This window comes from Salminus brasiliensis, chromosome 7 (genome assembly GCF_030463535.1).
Source record: "Salminus brasiliensis chromosome 7, fSalBra1.hap2, whole genome shotgun sequence".
NCBI classification, from domain to species: Eukaryota; Metazoa; Chordata; class Actinopteri; order Characiformes; family Bryconidae; genus Salminus; species Salminus brasiliensis.
Window position 1 is genome coordinate 24,132,672 of NC_132884.1, and position 19,711 is coordinate 24,152,382.

The following is a 19,711-nucleotide window of genomic DNA, read 5'->3' on the forward strand; positions in this document are numbered from 1 at the left end:
TGTTAAACTAAGCTAATGTCAGTGCACATGTATGTTTGGCCCTTTTAGCTTAAGCACTTCAAAACTCTAGTAAAATACCTTCTGTGTATCATTTGAAGCGAGTAAAAGACAATAACACACATTTTATCTTGTATGTTGCAGTTTTACACTGACTCGTTCAGTAAAAAGCTCTGGTGGCGCTGTTTTCTAGCAGCTACAGTTCGTAGCTATGCATCACCAGTGACAGTTCCAAGACTAGTGACGTGTTTTCCCATAAAAGTGGTCCCAACCACTGGACATCAAAACATGATTGGTTGATTGCAGGCCAGCTCCTCAGGATCTAACCCATACGAGCGCTCATTTAGAAGTATTTACCCAGAAAAGGTTTATGCTTGGCCTCTCAAGAATGCAGTCTTTTATTTTCAACCAAAACTTAATAATGGAATATAATTATTACTGTAAAATGTGCAGAGTTTGAATAGAAAATTATTCTTCTTAATAAAAATGAACCTAAAATCAGTATTTAGTTTATTTCCAGAATGAAATCCAACAGGTGAGTGACATTTTACAAAAAGCACATATTATAGCTGTCATGCAAAAACCTCCATTTTTTTATTAAAAGATTTTATCCACGTTATGTTGAAGCATCTTTCCCAAGGTGAAAAACAACCAGCTTCAAACTGTCAGACAGTGAAAATCTGCAAAAATTGTAGATACAAGGTTTTTGTGTGACAGGGAGGATAGAACTGCAATATGTTATTCTACAAATTTGATTCTTGCTTTAAATTCCTCATTCAGTTGGATAAAAAATTGTGGTCAAATGTGTGTGACTTTTTCCACCTGCATATTTTTACATTACACATCAATACATCTTCCTACATCATATGTCACAGTGTTCCTTAATCCATCCATTTGCCCTAAAATAAGGCCAGGAGGATTTATGCGTATTTAAAGCTGAGATGTCTTCACTTTCCTGATAGCCAGCACGCTCCACTGTTTCCACTTTAAAACAGCGCAGGGCCATAGGGATCGGACAGAGAATGGTAGCAATTTACAAGCTCGGGGTCTTGCATCCTGACCTGTTTCTGTTCATTTGTGTCATGTCGACAGCAGTGGAGAGGGCTCTGAGCGTGTGCCTTTTGAAGTGATGGGCTGTGCTGGCTCTGTGAACCCAAAGTTCATCTCTCATTTCCTTTCCCCCTGTCAGCTCTGTGACACATGCTAACGTTAGCCTGCGATCAAAGCCCAGCGTTATGACGCACCCCAGCAGCCTCTAATGTGATATTACACGAAGGAAGGCAGGAAGGAGACAGCTGGGTGCTTTTGCTCTGTGAGCGAGGGTACCATGCATATGTTCTGCTGCTAGGCCTGTTATTGAGTTAAAAACAGCACATTAAAGTGATAGTTCAGCAAAAAAAATAAAAAAAATCTGCTGAGCTTTTGCTTCCACCTTGAATGCAGTGAACAGTCAGGGCATGTTTGGTGTCCATAGTGCAGTTGTTATTTAGCTTTGCCCTCTAGCTATGATGCTACTTTAGTTAAGGAGCAATGGAAGCTTATTATACAGTGTATTAATGGTCACAGACTTGTCTTAAACCATGTTTAAGACAATAGTCAAAAACGCAATAGTAGCAGCTTGGCTTTGTTCATTTGCAGTTTTAAATGACTGATTGATGAATGATTGAATGATTAAATGTATTACACCTAAAGCCATTCAAGGGAAGATGAGTATGACCCCTAAGAGGGGACAGATAATGATAGCTGTTTTTTGAGCTTTTTCAAGGAGGTTAAGTGTCTGTAATTAAAAAGGGAAACAAGAGAGAGATAAATGTCTCTGTGGGAATGATTACAAAGCAACTTCAGTCTGATAAAATTCGTATTGAGACTATTCTGTATTCCCCACTGCTGGTAAAATGGCTGGCTATTATTAAAGACAGCTAGATCTAACACTTTCAAAACAGTAAATGAATAATCTGTGAAAACAGACGTCCTCAAAAGGCTCCTGGAGGGCAAAGAAAGGTTTGATAAAACATGATACTTTGCTTAAACTTTGCATACGCTATGATTTATGCAGTCTCTTCTGGAGTTAAGCATTCCGGCCTAGCAAGGGAAAAAAAAGAAAAGAAAAGGGCGCAGTGCTTTTTCTTCAGCCTGATTGCATCTAATATTAAACATTTGGAAGCTATTATCTGCTGTGCAGTGAAGGAGGTGAAGTATTTATGACATGGGGCTATTTTTTTTCTTTATTTTTCTTTCTGATGTCTATCTGTTTTATTTTCCCAGAGCAAAATAAGATTATTGAAATTGCAACCATGCACAGCAAAACGCATCTAATTGTAATGAGCAAGGAGTTTAAGGCCTGTGTGCTAAAGCCTTGTTTGAAGGACCGGCCGCTCCACCCTAAAACAGCAGAGCTTCGGAGAATAGAGCCTCTGTTCTGGACCACTGATGGTCTCAAGAGCAACAGAGGCTTTCCAGTTATAGGAGCAGGGCTTCTGCAGGAATGAAAAAGTGAGGAGGTGATTCCCAAATTCCGAATCTTCTGAAAATGTAATGAATCAAATTACAACACTGCAGGATCATTCAATTCAGCCTGACTGCTGACTGAAACAAAGATTTAGGGAAAATCAGACCAACCCTTGAAGTTGCACTTGTCACTAGCAAGAACAAGCACATGCTTTAGTTCTATGTAAATAATTTTCCTCTTGCAGATACAGTAGACACATATTTGTGGCCAGTTTGCAGATATGGATTAAAGAGAGATGAAATGTACACTATTCTACCCAAACACCGTCAACAGACCAGGACAGGTGTGGTGTCAGAAATGTCCTTCTTTAATCTTCATATGAAAATAAGAAGCTAATGAAGCTAAGCTTGAATAATTATTAGGAAATCTAAAAGAAGTAAGAATGGTAAAAAGCAGACAATTCTAAAATGACTTTATAATGATATCTTCATAACATCAGAAATGAAGTACATTTATATCCACATTGTCATTTCAGAATTTCTTATTTTTTCTAAAATACTTTAAATATTACCATTACTTTGCACACATTGCTATTGAATATAAAATAACAACATGGGCATAATATGAATTATATCCATGTATCATAAAGACTATATTGCTGCAGTGCAAAATGTAACTTAGCACAAGGATGATCAGGCTATACATACCTGCAGGGTGTGTGACTCATATGATTCATAGATTTGAGAAGAGGTGGTACAGTGCAGTGAATGTCTCATTCAGTGTGTGGAAAATGGGTCACAAAGCAGATGTTAATGATTGGCATTGGAAAGCATGCCAACAACCTTAGTGTAAGGAAAATAGCTGGATTTGCAGATGTATCAAAGCGTACAGTCATACAGGTCTACCAGCAGTGGCGACTCTCCCAGGAATTCTCGTCAGAATAACTGACAGACAGGGACCGTCTGCACATTTCACGACTTGTAAACGAAAATCACTTCACTTGCAGGCAAGATTTGCTTCTAGAAGGCAACAAATTTTCTCAACCCATTTCTGAAAGAACACTCCACAGGGAGCTGCATGCCATGAACATATAGATCAGTCTTTCTCAATCTATGAATCCCATTGCGCAGACCGCAGGTATTTATAGCCCAATCATCCCTGTGCAACCCAATGCCATCTGCAACAGCCTGAAGTTATTGCCACCTCAAACACGCAAGGTGATTAATTTTTTTTTAATATCTGCATGTTGTGAAAAGAACACCTTTCCAACTTTAAAGAATGTGGGTGGATGTCTCATGGTGAGTTGTGTTGCCTCCCAGTGGCATTGGCAATTCTGCACGGGAAGAGTGGATTCCACAAAATACCAGCAACCATCTGTTATAAGGCTGAGCGTACAGTTGCTTAAAGGAGCCCATGTTTGATGAGTGTTCGTACAAAGTTCAAAGAGTTCGATAATTTGTAAAGCTTGGACAATTGATTCTGCTGACAGTTCCTAATTACAGTTGGTGATATGCCTCAGGCCTGATTTGCTAGTCAAGGTCTGGGGAAAGGTCTTAACAGTGCTTACAATGTCCAGTCTTTTGCACAGGCCATTCATATATGCCACACTTTTATTAACTCTACCCTTTTAATGCAAAAGCCAAGTGAGCAGCTACAAAGTTGGTGCTCATTGCTCACTAATGTGAGCAAGGGTGTGAGGATAGTGATGTGTGTATGTGTGTATGTGTGTATGTGTGTATGTGTGTGTGTGTGTGTGTGTGAATGTGGTAGGGCATATTTGTAATCTTGGGTGGCCTTTTCTTACGTTATCCAACCTGTAGGCCTCTAATAACAATTTGGTATTAAATGGACAGTGAGGCATGTTTGATTATGCAGAAACGCATGTCGGAATTACCCCACAAGTGAAGCAAAGGCTATTAAGAAAATGGGCTGTGCTGTCATGTCTGGTAAGCATGAGTGTGTTTGTATGAGGGAGGGGGTCACAGTGAAAATAGAAGAAGGAAAGTGTCGAGTAGAGAGTGTCCGGCAGGATCATGTTCTCGTATTTATTTTGCCTGGCTTGAATAGTCAGATATGATAGCTTGGCCCTGATCAAACTGACCTGTTTCCAATTGACTTGTCGTAAGAATTTTGGTGTCTGCACATTCCTTACAAAGACACCTCTACAATATAGCAAACAGTAACATGTAGTCTAGTAAAATAGCTGATAGACTATAGGTCCGATTAATGAATCTCTAACACGGGAAGGTATTTTAGTCATAAAGTTACGGTGGCTTTTCTTAGTGTGCTGCTATTTCCATTATTACTTTACTCATGTCCTTATAAAGTAAAGTGGAAGAAAAAGCATGTCTAAACGTCTGAGCATGTCTAAAAGCCTGGGAAACGTGGAAGACGTGAACTCAAGGTGAAGTAAATGATACTTGGCTAGTGTAAACAGGGACCTTTTGCAGTGTACTGTAAGTACATTTGTGATTTACTTTACAATCTTTCTCTCTCTCGCCTTCTGTCACTCTCTTTCCCAGTGTTACTTGACTACTTCTCATAATGTCCTCTATATTTCTCTATCATGTACCTCAGGTTTTGACGAATACAGTACAAACGGGCCCAGAAGATTCAGTCAGACTCTGACTGAGTACATCCATAATTTTCGTCCTATTGCCTTCTACTTGCCTAAATGGTACAGAATAGGCATGTGATAGCCTAGATACAAACAGACCCAGTTCATGTTCTCTGCAGATGATTGCTCTCGCTCTATCATTACACCACAACAAACTACGTGTGGGAGTAACTATTGTGGAATTGGACATTTCCCTGAATTTGTAAAGTGTTATGCAATAAATAAACTTAAACCAAACACAAAGAGATTTGAGTTATTTTCATTAGGTGAACTTAGCAAAGGGTGCGGATTGCGTGGGCTTGTGTGGGCTTACTGTAACGAAAACAATCTCAGTTCCTTTTCTTAGCTGTTCGCCCCAGGGCAGAGGAGTTATTAGCTATTTATTTACATTACTCTCAAACCCCCTTTTGAAACAAACAGCGCACGAAGGAAATGTGTTCTTTCACACTGAAGCAGCATGGAATTGCTGCAGCTTGCTAGATTTTCCACCTGAATGTACATGCCCACAAATGGCCTTGTGTGCAGAAAATGTTTGACGAATAATAATATCCCTGGGAATTGCGTTAAACATGTATGTATATCATGTATACAATACCATATATATAATATATATATATTATTAAAATTATCCAATGCTGATAATGACCTCCATCACTTCCAATTTTATGATCACTATATTTGCGTGGGACTCTCTTTCTGATTGTACAATGCATATTTGTAATTATCATATCATATACCATGCATATCTTCTCTGCTCAATTAAAAACATGTATCTCCAAAATGGTGACTTCACAGCAGAAGGCAAAATGTTTTTTAATTTGAATGATATAAAATTTAAATAAGAGTTTCCCTCAATGATCACAAGGCATCCAGGCCCTGAGGCAGCAAAGCAAACCCAAACCATGATGCTTCCTCCACCATGCTTCACATTTGAGATTAAAGTATTCGTGTCCATGTAAATGTCCAATAAACATTTAAATAAAAAAAAAAAAAAGATCTCATTCAGGTCAGCATGACTGTGGGCTAATTGTTCACTGTGTAGACAAGCTATTATTACCTACACTGTATAGGTTGTCATGTAATCGTACAGTGTACATAATATAAGGCTTCATCGCGCTATATTACTCACTCTTGCACTGTCTGAGGTCTACTGCAAAGAAAATAAACAGATCTCTTTTGATGTGTTAAAGATCCTCCATATCAGATTAATTTATATATTCACAGTACATTGATGCAAATATGACTCCGTGCATCAAAGAAAGAAACCATGTCTACCAGAGGAATGTTTTGTGTAGCTCTTCAGGGTCTAACATTTTGAAATAATTGAATTATTTTTTAGGAGACTGTAAAATCTGATATCATTTGTAACTGATTTTTAACAGATGTGCAGAGAGACTTGATGCAGTTGCAGATGTTGTATTCAATCAGCCAGTTCTCTAGTACTTTAGAACTGCTCTGCACTATCACAGATACTCAACCTCACATGCAGTTGTGAGAAAAAGTAAGTGAACCCTTTGGAAGGACCTGGATTTCTGAATTCATTACTAACAAAACGTGGTCTGGTTGCTATCTGAGTCAAAAGTATAGACAAACACAATTTGACTAAAGCGTTGAACACACAAAGTTGTACTGTTCGTGTGTATTGAGCACATTCAGTAAACATCCACAATGCAGGTTAAAATGGATTGAGCATTGTTCCCTCAATGAACACGAGGCATCCAGACCCTGAGGCGGCAAAGCAACCCCAAACCATGATGCACCCTCCACCATGCTTCACATTTGAGATGAGGTATTCATGTGCAGTCTTCTTTTCCCCTGAACGTAGCGTTGTGCTTCTAAAAAGTTACATTTTTGTCTAATCTGTCAACAGATTTTTTTTACAGCAACAGCAAAGAGAAGAACAACAGAAGCATTACAGAAAAACAGTGGAGTGTTGAGTGATGTACACAGTACATCGTTTTTGTAGCCTTTATGCATCTCTATAACTTTGGATCTTCAGAGGTCTTCTGAAAGTTGTTTTCATTAAGCTATGGTTCACACCAACCATTTTTTCTTGGGAAAAGCAGATTTGTGAGTAAACCAGCTTTGTCTTTAGGGAGGCCTTTCCTTAATGGGCAATGCACGTGAAAAACCCACATGTCCTGCGTAATTATAATGAAAAAATACAGATAGCTCTATGAAGTTAAGAAGACGTTCACTTACTTTTTCTAGCCTGCACTGTGGATGTTTGTTCACTCAATGTTCTCAAATAAAGATACGAAAAGTACAGCTGTTTGTGTGTTATTAGTTTATTTACATTGTGTTTGTCTATGTTGTCTGATACAGACAGCTGTCTGATCTCTACTGGTAAACACTAATGGATAGACTACAAAGAACCAAACGGAAAACCAAAGAGAAAGCAATTCAAGGTCTTCGAGGCCTACAACTAAAAATACGATCATTTTTACCATTAACTGTTACTTGACGTAATGACGGCCAATCAAAATAAAGCCTGCAAGCCATTAGAGTCTAAGCGCTAGAACACTTTGTGTGTCACACCATGTTGGGTTGGAGAGCCTAGACAATACAGAGCCTTATGAGGAAGAAAACTCCCGATTTCATTTACCCAAAACACAAAAAGGAACCGGAGCGTTCCACTGTCAAAACATTACTTTACGTCACTTTAATTGGAGCCTCAACAGGTAACCATTTGCATCCATTCCATGGCAAAGATGATGTCATTTTTGTATTTTTTACAAATGCCTATCCTGTTGGGAGTCCTGGGTGGGAAAGAGCATGGACCTCTGAGAAAATGAGAGGTTTAAGAAAACGTCCTTCTGCATTTTAATTTGATATATTCACAAATCTAAATTCTTCTTGAGCATCAGCACCACAACTTAACCGATTACGTGCATACTGCATCTTATAGCATTCTACTGTAATATAGTGCAATGGCAAATTCATATTAAGGTAATTCAATCTGGACTATGCAAGTAGACAGCTAGTTTAAACATTTATGTTTAGTTTAGATCAGATTTCGAAGCCCTACTCTTGTGCCCCTAGAAGTGGTTTCTGATCTATTCAGCTTGGTCTGCAAAGAGGATTATGGTTAAATCACTCTTTAAGGACTGACCGTTTCTGAAAGCTATTGTGGGGTGGATATATAAAAAAAATCTGAATATATTTTATTATGCAGGTTTCCTGGCGGCGGCTCATTTCACCACCATGACCACATCCTTGTACTGATCTGAGAGCTGACTGGCTGAATTCAGCATTCCTGAAGTGATTACTATCACAGTTACTCAGACTTACACTAAGGAGTCTTCCTCCATCAAAGAAGTGTGCAATTGGCTCAGTATGAATAGTTTTTTTTCAGTTCAGATTAAAGAGGAACTCTAAATGTCAGCAGATATATTTCTTTTTTCCATGAATGAAATATAAATGTTCCAAAGAACTGACATCTCTAAAACACAGTGATGGATCATAACATGATCATGCTAATCATGTTTTGTAGTTATTTCCAGGCCAATGTGGCCTATAAATGACTAATATTAATATTTTTCTCTTAGATGTTGAATGACATTGTGCAACAGTTTAAACTATTCAGCATTCAGTTACATATCTGTAAAAGAACTGTCCAAAAGTATCCAGACAGTATCTTAAATATGAATTGAGCTACTTTAATCTGCACTTTCTCCTGACCTGTGTTCAGCTGTACATCCATATCTTGTATAATCTCAATCAAAAAGCACTGCAAATAGAATGGACCAAAGTATAAATCCTCCCAGGCACTGGGAGGTGACACAGTCAGAATACATGCTCTGAAGTGATGAAACACCACTGAATGACATCATATAGTTACTTACTTTTTTTTTTTTAAACAATGTCATACTCAAATTACCCATCACTGCTCTTGACATTGGGAGGGTGAGGACTGACACATAGACAACTAGCCACCGCCTCTTTTTTGAACTGCTGTTGATGTAACGTCACCGGGCAGCCAAGATTCTTGGAGGAAAGGGGCAGGTACCCAGTTCTGATGCATCGGCTAGCAGACGATGACCAGCACCACACTAAAGTGATGTAGGGAAAGAGAGAAAAGGGGATCTACCCACCCAGAGAGAGCAAGGACAATTGTGCTCTCTCTGGCTCTGGTTGCTAATGGCAGGCAGGCAGCATTACCCAGGATTTGAACCAGGAATCCTCGGGTCATAGTGGCTGCTGGACCTTTCGGAGCCCCATATACAGTTACTTATCAAGAAGAGTTTCTAGTGAAGGAATGTAAAATAACACCAAAACCAAAAACTGGATATCAGGTGCCTTTAATGAGTATCTTTTAACACATCTACACGCTGATATAAGTGCATATATAACCACAATATAAGTCTGTGGTTTAATATAATTTTTATCCATCTATTCACAGTAAATCAAGACTTTCTATTGCACCTATGAAACACACAACATGTGAGACGTGTTTGGAGACACAGAACAAATGGAAGACGGGACTGTGGCGGTGGATGGGGAATATAGGCCTGGTGGTGGACCTGGAGCAAGGCAATGCTGGTTAGAGTGATTTCTGGTCTGAGCTAGATTTGGGCAGTGAATGGGGCCTGTAAGGTCATTATGTGATCACGGTAGGGCCAGTGCGCCCAGTCTTCTCCTGGAGCTGAGAGATCCTCAGGGCGATGTCAACCAAAGGAGCCAACATGACCTAATGAACACAAATGGCACACTGTAAATACAGTTTAAAGCACCCCACTTCGAAATCCCATGTACAGAAACCTACAACAGATCCCTCTAGTCGCTCTTCCCAACTTACTATAAAAATGACTTTGTGAGTTCTTTATGGCACTGCTCTTTTCCTCCTCCTGTTTAGCTCCCCTCTACACTGGCCAACAGTAACTCAAGCCCAGACATTAAGTGAGAAAGTGAGACAGCTGCTGGGCCCAAAAAATAAAGCATGACCCAGATTTGCAGTCTCTATTTAGCCTGACTGCATTTGAGGATGATTCTCTTAGACAGCTTGATAGCCTTGTGATCGGCCTGATCAGAAATAATTCTTCTCAAAAGAAGAACCTTACTGAGCGCACGGCTTCACCTGCTGTGCGTGTTATCAGCATTCTGCCATAGCCAATCACCACACACCTGTGTGTGAGCAGTCACCTAAAGGGCAGACTCATCTATGTTTTGGGTTTCTTTAAGTCAGCATGTCTTTACAAATGTGATTGATGGTGGGAGAGAAGACTGATTTTCAGGGAATGTTTCCTGACCTTAAATACAGCATATGACCATAAAAGAACTTTACTGGGCTGAGATTCAGCCAAAACATGGCCTTATAGGCTTGCATAATAATTCAACAGATGTCAACGATAAAACTTTTTGTAAAGCCAAAACTGTTAATAAACCAACCATTCAAACTGCAACAACAGACATTCTTGAAGACCCTCCAGTAAAACGTCCAACAGGGTTATTTAATAATACTCTCGTTAGTAAACTCAAACTTAGTCTCCAGACAGTTTTTGGTATTTTGTTAACCAATCTTTAAGCACGCATTTCCAAAGAGTCAACTCATGGAAGTCTACCTGTGGATCCTGGTAGATTTTCTGAGGGTCCTTCTCATAGCTGTCTATGTAAAGTCTAATAGTTGCACCGGCGCTGCCTGTCCCACTGAGACGGAAGATGATACGGGAACCATCACTGAAGATGATCCGGAGGCCCTGGGAAAAAAAAGGACAGGATGCCAGGAATAATGGACACAGTGCTGGACAGCTTTAGGAAACATAAAATATGAGAGATTCATTTCATTTCATAATATTATGGTGTTTTTGTTCTCATGTTTCTCAAACACAATAAAAATGATGATAATTTTTCTCAAAGACCGTATCAAACTAGTAACAATTGGCAGATGTAGGACTGAAATTCTACTTTTCTTTCCTGCAGTGTTGCAGAGGAAGGAAGGGTCTAAATGAAAGGTTACTTCAGAGGTGAAAGAGTTTGTGTTTCAGAGATCTGGACTCTTCAAGTTTGACAAATTCAGTTACTTGAGTTTCTCAAAACAGACGACCATTTCAGCGGTCACATATGCCAAGATGACTGTTTACAAAATAAGCTCTGATTGAGGCTCTGTCTCCAGCTCACCTGTCCCTTTGAGACACTGGCATCCACTGGGTCTTTGTATTCAAAGTTATCAGCCTTCTCCACCTGATATGTCTTATCCCCTGAAGAGAACTTCTGGCCAACAAAAGCTTTATCGAACATGGTGTTTTGCAGGTGTGCAATCATCTTGTTAGCAGCATCTGAGTCCACCTCCTCATAGTCATACCTGTTAGGATGAAAAACACCATGAGAAAGGATGAAGTGGAGTCCACTTATCTTCTCTTTGTAAAACAGACATATTCTGAATTTACTTTTTTTTTTTTTTTTTTTACATCTCCAGAAGGAAAACAGAATGTAAATGTAATTATGTATTTACATTACTACAATTACATGATACAATCATCATGGTACATGACCTTTAGACTAAACCATCTGAACAATTACCAGAATGTACAATGGGAAAATCTCCAAAGCCTTTAAGACACCACCAGAGGGCAGTCAAACTACAGAACTGACTTCTTTAAATAAATAAAAAAAGCCTTCCACTCACACTTTCATGCAAACTGCTAACTGTGACTGGCTTCTGAATGCAACCTACTGTACATGAACAATGAATTAACTACTTTGTTTGGATCAGTCACCTGGTGAAGAAGTTCCTGCCGAACTTCTGCCAGTGCTCTTTCATGATATCCTCCACACTCTGTTTACGAACAGCCAGAATTGACAGCCAGGCGAGCACAGCCCATAGACCATCTTTCTCCCGGATATGATCAGACCCTATCAGACAAAAGACCTAGACTGTAAGAGCGAAAGCAAAAGACTACAAATAGCAATACAGTTGACTACACTGTCCTGCAAAAAAGGTCTGTTGGTAAACAAAAGAACTTGACCAAGCATACACACACACACACACACACACACACTCTATACACCAATCAGCCATTACATTAACGCCACCTGTTTAATGCTGAATAGGCCCCCTTGTGCCAGCACAACCATAGATCTGACCGCTGAGGCATGGACTCTAAGGGTCTGCTGTGGTATCTGGCACCAAGACTTTAGTAGCAGATCCTTTAAGTCCTGTAAATTGTAAGGTGAGGCCTCCATGAGCATCAGTAAGCCTAAGGTGCCCATGACTCCGTCACCACCTTCAAAAATTGATAGTTCACTTGCTGCCTAATATCCCACCTCTTGACAGTTAATGGGGCAGTGGGGCAGTGGTGGCTCAGCGGTTAGAGTGCCGGGCTATCAATAACAGGGTTGTGGGTTCGATTCCCGGGCTTGGCAAGCTGCCACTGTTGGGCCCTTGAGCAAGGCCCTTTCCCCTCTCTGCTCCCTGGGCGCTGGAGTTGGCTGCCCACCGCTCTGGGTGTGTGTGTGAACTCACTGCCCCTAGCTCACTAGAGTGTGAGTGTGTGTTCACTACCACAGATGGGTTAAATGCAGAGGGCACATTTCGCTGTACACTGTACAGTGACAAATACGTGCACATATCTACAGATGCCACTGTAGATAAAGATAATCAAGGATTTTCACTTCACCCGTCTGGTGCTAATGTTATGGCTGATCGATGTATATAAATACACAAAGTAAACAGAAATACTAAACAAATAGTTACCAAATATAATGTCTTTTAAAAGCAGTCAACCCCCTTAAAGTCAGCAGATTTGATTGCAAAGGACACTTGTGCTGACTGTTGTAGCCAGGATTTATTTTGCAAACTATTTTAAAGTCAAAATTCATTCATTGCTCTTAACATATGCTGCTAGCAGAAATATTCAATCTCTTTAGACTACTACATAGTAGAATCACATATTCCTGCAGTAAGAGCCTTAAGCCTGCTGAGGTTAAGGCTAGGTAAGCCTTACTCACTTTTTGGAGGTGATTCCATCTATTCTCTCTAGCACATTTACTCAGGTGGGTTGGATGATGTTTGTGGTCCACAGTTTTGTGGTCGTGGTAGTCAGCCTTTCCTGTGTTGCATTGGCTTTGTGTCTGAGATTTTTTCCTGCTAAATGTTTCTCCTAAGATTTAGTTTTTTCAGCAGACTGAAGCAGGTTGTCTTGTAGTATTTTCCTGTATCCATCCATCCATTCATCCACCCACCTTGCATTTTAACATTTTTGCATTAATATCTCCACTGAAAAATATGTCCTTATGAAGCTCCCACTCCCATGCTTCACTGCTGGAATGATGGTTGTTCAGGAGTGGGAGACATTAGGCTTTGAATCTTTGGGGAAAAACTATTTTGACTGGCACACTCTAATGCCTTCAGTCACCTGTAAAGTGTTTTCTTCAGTATTGGCTTATCCAAGTCAATGTGGCATTAGCATTAGTATTAGCAGCCATTGGCTAATTTTGTTGAACAGATTTGTCTACTGGTCCACTCACCAGTGCCGAAACTTTCCTCTCCACACAGAGAAAGTTTTCCAGCATCCATGAGGTTACCAAAGAACTTCCAGCCTGTGGGCGTTTCATACAGCTCCATTTTCAGAGCTTTGGCCACACTGTCAAACACAAGCACAAACCATGAATGCAGAACATTGAATGGAACATCCAACAACCAACATGCTCCAATATGTGCAGTGCAGTGTAAGTTCACTATCTTTCAGTCTGTGAAATCATGAAGTGACTGGAGTAAAATGGTACAGGGATGAGGGCTGTTCTTACTTGTCTAGAGCACCACTGGTGGGCATACTGCGTGCCAGTCCTTTAACACCAGTCTTCTTGAAGTAGGGGATGCAGGTGATGTTTGCACCAATCACAGCTACCGAGTCAGAAGGATTTACAAAGAATCCATGCTTACCCAGAACCATGTTACGATCCTAGAGCAAAAGGGCAGATGGAAATGAGAGTCAGATACTGAGCTAGCACATATTCTAAAAAGGTCCTGAATATCTACTGCTACATACTGGGGTGTCTGACAAGACTGGAGAGGTTATGCTTGAAGGATATTCAGAAAATAGAGTAAACAGCTAATGTTAATTAAGAATAATTCTGACACAGTTAGATTAGCAATAACATGTGGGATCAAAGTAGTAAAATTTCCATTAACTTTCTGCTCAAATTACAACCAATAAAAGGAAAATGTGTAAAAAAACATTTTCAGTTTTAGATATTTGAGCTTGTTCCATTTAGAAAGGCTGTAGCCTTGTTTGTAAGACCACACTGATCTCCTCCTTAGTCTTTGGTATACCTTCACCCTGTGCTAGTTGTGTTTATTTTGATGCATCCCAGACCACACACTTTTACATTAACAAATGCACTTCTAATGGTGATGCACTTCTAATAGTATATATGCTATTAGTGTGGGAGTGTGTAGTTCAGGACACAGGCTTTGTAGCATGTAAGGGAAATCTGTCACACACTGTTAATAGTATAAGTTCATTGAGGAATTTTTAGGCACATAACCTCTTAATGTGCTTTGAGGAACCTTTGAGGAACCTTATTTTTCGAAAACCTTTTCTTGAAGATTCCCTTAAGCACCTTAAAAGGTTCCTCTACGGTGAACTTCTACTTTTAACAGTGCATAACACATAATAAAGGCGTAAATGTCAATTTTCTCTACAAACAACAAATCATTCATGTACTGAACTTGAATAGAGAAATGCACTGTTTGGCTACAGCAACAAACATTTTAAAGCGTAAAGATGTATGGCATAAAAAAATACTATGGACAGAAATGTAGCTACTGTCAACTTAAATGCAAGCCAGTTATACACAACAATGTTATACAGAACAAAACTCATATACATATCAAATACATTTACCTGATTACATCTGAATTATTACGACTAGCAAACACAAGCTAGTGTTTTTTGGGTGTGGGCACACTCATTTGCATATGAATAATAAAACAATCTCTGATTAATGGGGACTGAAAAAGCATGAACACGTACACCATCACCATCAAAAGCTGCTCCAAAGTCATATTCACCTCCCTTCATAGTATTGACCAGGTCAGCAGCGTAGGTGAGGTTGGGGTCAGGGTGGTGACCCCCAAAGTCTTCAGAGGGGACACAGTTAACAGCAGAGTTGGCAGGGGAACCCAGCTCTTCACACACAATCTTCTTCACATAGGGGCCCACCACTAATTGTGAGAGATAATGTAAAGAAAAGCAAATATATGTCAAATAATCATACCAGCAATAACTTCATAACGTCTTCATTTGACTCACCATCCAACATGGGTGTCCTATACCACCTCCTATAGACATTTTTAACAATGTCTAATTCGATGATCCTAATATGCTGTGAACATTTTGGAATCACTGGTTATTTTTATATTTTTGTCAATGAAAATGCATTTTTAAGATGTTTTACCTAATATTAGTTTTTTAGAAACAAGGAATTACGAAATGCTAAACATTTAATAGTATTAATAGCGTACAAATAGTGTACTTCTTGTCATTTTTCCATCAGTCTCAACATTAGTTTATCACTTTTCAAATACAACATTCTGGATATTAATTTTACTGTAATTTCATTCTTGATGATAGACGCAGTATATGCCAAATCGTCTAAGCTCAGGCCTTCGGCTCAGCAACTGTGCCACTGGGTGCACCGGATGTCAAATTAGAATCAGGTTATATGTTTACCTTCAACCAAATAGGATTTTTTATTATTTGCCTTGCTACAGTGGTAATTCCACTGTAGGCTATTTTAAATACTACAAATGTCATAGAACATATTTCCTGTAATCTGTACAGATGTACTGAAAATTATGCTTGTAAAAGGAATGCTGTGGAAAAAACCCTGGTATAAACATGGGTTTTCACCATTCACCAAGTTTCCAAGAGAGTGAGCCGGTGACACACACACACACACACACACACACACACACACACACACACACACACACACACACACACACACACACACACACACTCACTCCACAGAAACACTGAGCACATTTATTCTGTGAGTTATTGAGAAATATGAAAGCAGGCTCAGGAGAGCTCTCAGCCACACTTTATCACTTTGCCCTAAGCCACACCATCTGGAAAAGACTGTACTTTCCTATAACATTATGCCTGAATAGGTACAGCAATATTTATATTGTGTCCTATGAGAGCACAGAACAACCATTACTGTGCATTGCAGATCACCACAATTCAGTTAAACAGCTTACTTACCTCCGTGCATTGCATCTAACCGGACATTGATATGATTGGGTCCAGAGAGCAACTCCTTCAGGGCAGCAAAGTCAAAGATGTCTCTGAGCATCTCTGCATATGACTCCACTGAGTCAACAATCTCCACTACACAAAAGCAAAGACAAAACAATTAAAAAACAATAATTAATAAACCAACCTGATAAATGACAAGTAACTAGAGAAAGACAAGATCGAAGACACCTGTGAAGGGCTTGAAAGTGTCCACCTCAAAGGTCTGTTTGCCAATGGTGGACAAATCCACTTTGAGCTCTGGGCAGATGTGGTACTCTTGGAGGCCTTTGCTGATCTGGAAGATTTTATCAGTAATTCCCTCTGGGGCAGGGCCTGGAGAAGGCAGATTTGGAGGGTTAGAATTTGTAGGCACGTACCCAGTGTCTTGTAATGCTGTGCAAGAAGAAAAGAATGTAACCTACACCACTACACTACCCTACACATTACACTGATGTATTAACATTTTCTACCCTGGTGTTAACCAGCTTCATAGATGGGAATCCCCTGGATAGGTTTAGTCAAGTTTAGGAGCCCCCTGATCAAATTAGCCCCCCATCAAACTCCAAGCTAAAGTTCTTCTTTTTCTTCCAATGATAAACAACAGGGATAAACATGGTAAGATTTATCAAAGTGCTGACAAATTGTGCAACAGCAGATGGGCTACAGTCTTTAACTGTAGCAGATAAAATGGCCAATTTGTGAGGGAACATTCTTTTTTTCTGAATACACAGCCTGATATGGTATAAAATAGTATAAAAATGATCCATAAAACAGAAAACAAGACATGCTGTTATAGGTCATGTGTGATACACATAGACCAAATCACAAGCATATGCCAGTGAGAACATTCCCACTCAGGTTGTACAATTTACATCAGCAGTGGTATATTCAATGATGCTATATGGCCGCAGCTTAAATATATATCTGCTTTAGAGGGAGATATGCTTAAACCTGTGCTCAATCAAACAGGTGGTTCAGACACAGACTACACAGACACTGGGAGAAAACTATGAAAATGAATGATAATTTAAAAAATAATCATTTAAAATAGTGATGAGGAGGCTACTAATAAGGGCCTGCAAAGCAACGTCGCCATATTTCCCCATTAAACATCTTGTACCTCCAGTGGAGATGTTATACTTGATGCCAAAGTCTCCATTGGGACCACCAGGGTTGTGGCTGGCGGTGAGAATAATCCCGCCAACAGCTTTTATTTTGCGGATCACGCAGGACACTGCGGGCGTGGACATAATCCCATTCTGACCAATGACCAGTCTGCCAATCTGAAAGTAGTAGTTTCAAAGAAGTCAAAAATGAAGTTGTTGTTGTTGTGCCTTGTGCATGTTCGTCATATGAGCATACTATCACACACAACACTGAAAAGACTATAAACTATAGCTTTAAACTATAAACACTATGAACTGTCATCTGATGTACGATTTATATGAGTCACAAGGAGTCATTCTTATCATTCAATTATCATCAACACTAGGACTAAGTGTGGTGATTTTTTTTTTTTACTCAGAATCAAATTCAGGTGCATCTGACCATGAAACTCACCAACAGGCGCTGGCGCAGGGCTGGAGCTGCAGTGCCATTATGTGCCAGTAGTAAATCAGTGGTTCCCAAGCCTGGTCCAGGGGGGCCCCTCAGTCCCAACAGACCTGATCCAGTTAATCCACTGATTAACAAGGCCTTCCTGAAGTGAGGGGAGTGTGGAAACCACCAAAATGTGCAGGCCAAGGGTTCCCCCAGGACCAGGATTGGGAATCAGGATGGTAGATGGTGTTGGAAGATGAATTAGGCCTTTAGAAATTTGGCGACACACTGTAGATTCAGTACTGTTGACAATGAAGTCTGCTCTGGTGTCATTGATGTTTCTCCATTAAAAATCACAAGCTTAGGCTTAAATTTGGTCTGTTTAACCCACTCAAAGACTCGATTCTGATCTAGGAGATAAAATATATACATTCATATATATATATATATATGAATGTGTGTATGTATGTATGTGTGTGTGTGTATGTGTGTGTGTTTTCGCTAAGGACTCTCCGTGGTGCTGCGTGTCAGCACGCACGCGCCTCCTTCACCGCACCGCGCAGCCTCAGTAATCGCAAACCCCGAGCACGGAAGCGCGAGCGCCGCCTCGCTGCGATTCTGCAGCCGCAGCTGGCGACCCTTTCAAAAGTGCCTACACTCCTGAGACAGGAGCCGATTTCTCATATAGCCGGTCAGCAAATGTCAAAGGTGTCTCTTGACGTTTAGGCGACCTCTCCGGAACGGTCACAGAAAAGATCACGCAGGTCATTTGGCGCAGGTGAAGCTAGAAACGTAGCTAGTTTCTCTGCAAGAAACCCCACTGAGCCAGTTTCTCTTTTTAAGACTGAATGATCGTGTCCTTGCAAAAGTGCACGTATTGAAACACACAAGATTGCGAAAGGTGTCCTTCCTCTGTAGCACGAGAGCAAGCTGCGTTGCTAAATGCGCCTGCTAGCGAAGTGCTTAACGCTAAGCTAAACAACTAGCTAGCCTGCTCACTATGAATCGGATAAATCAGCTCATACTGACCCCATTGGCTGCAGCGATCTGGACGATCAGCTGAATGGCATCCTTCATGAAGAAGCGACCGTCCCCTCCCACGACCAGGGTGCCCTCTTGCCTCTGAGAAGGCTCGACGGTGGATATAATGCTCTGGATGAAGTTCTCAGCATAGTGCTGGTTCTGCTGGAACACCGTCACCCTTTTCCTCAGGCCGCTGGTTCCGGGCTTTTGGTCAGTGTAAGGCTTGGTCTTGACCACCGTGATTTTCACCATTTTTGCCCAGCAGCTCGCCTGTGTGATCCGTGTGGTTCAGGGGGATGTGGGCCGTGTCACCTCCTCTCGTACACACACTGCTGTACTCTGTTGGCAGTCAGGCGGTCACGCCCACCACAACATTTAAAGGCAAAGTACACCACTCCTCTAACGCAGAAGTGTGTGTTAACTGTGGACACCAGTTAAGTCTAAATGGAAATATTTCAACAAGGGTTCTTTAGTGAAGGCTATGATTAAAAAGCAATATTAAGTTAGTAAGTTTAGTGCATTATTTTTGTAAAAAATATGCATAGAAATATGCATCATGCACGACAAGTGATCCGAGGTCTTAACATTTACTAAGGTTCTCTGACCTTGATTTACAGTGATTGTCAGAAAAGGCCCGGTGATGCAAAGTTAAGAAATACTCTTGACTCTGCAAACCTCAGCCCAACAATTAAGCAGCCATGGGCTCTTCTAAGCAGCTTCATAGCACTGCTTAAAAATAAATAATGTATGCCCACAAAGCAGCAGCAGTAAAAGACTATATGTTGAAGTGAAACAAGGAGTTAACAGATCTTTCTGACTGTAACCAGCAAAGATATGTTTGGA

At 40.3% G+C, this 19,711-nt stretch overlaps 1 protein-coding gene across 1 annotated transcript; it reads right to left on the reverse strand.

Moving 5' to 3' along the window:
• Positions 1-9,348: 9,348 nt before the first annotated feature.
• Positions 9,349-19,208, reverse strand: pgm1 (phosphoglucomutase 1). Its single transcript, XM_072684260.1, has 11 exons — positions 18,875-19,208; positions 17,427-17,589; positions 16,496-16,639; positions 16,274-16,399; positions 15,038-15,228; positions 13,809-13,963; positions 13,530-13,645; positions 11,780-11,915; positions 11,181-11,364; positions 10,625-10,759; positions 9,349-9,753 (listed from the first exon to the last, which is right to left on the reverse strand). The coding sequence occupies exons 1-11, from the start codon at positions 19,118-19,120 to the stop codon at positions 9,664-9,666; spliced, it is 1,686 nt and encodes a 561-aa protein (XP_072540361.1). The 5' UTR covers positions 19,121-19,208; the 3' UTR covers positions 9,349-9,663.
• Between the last annotated feature and the right edge of the window lie 503 nt (positions 19,209-19,711).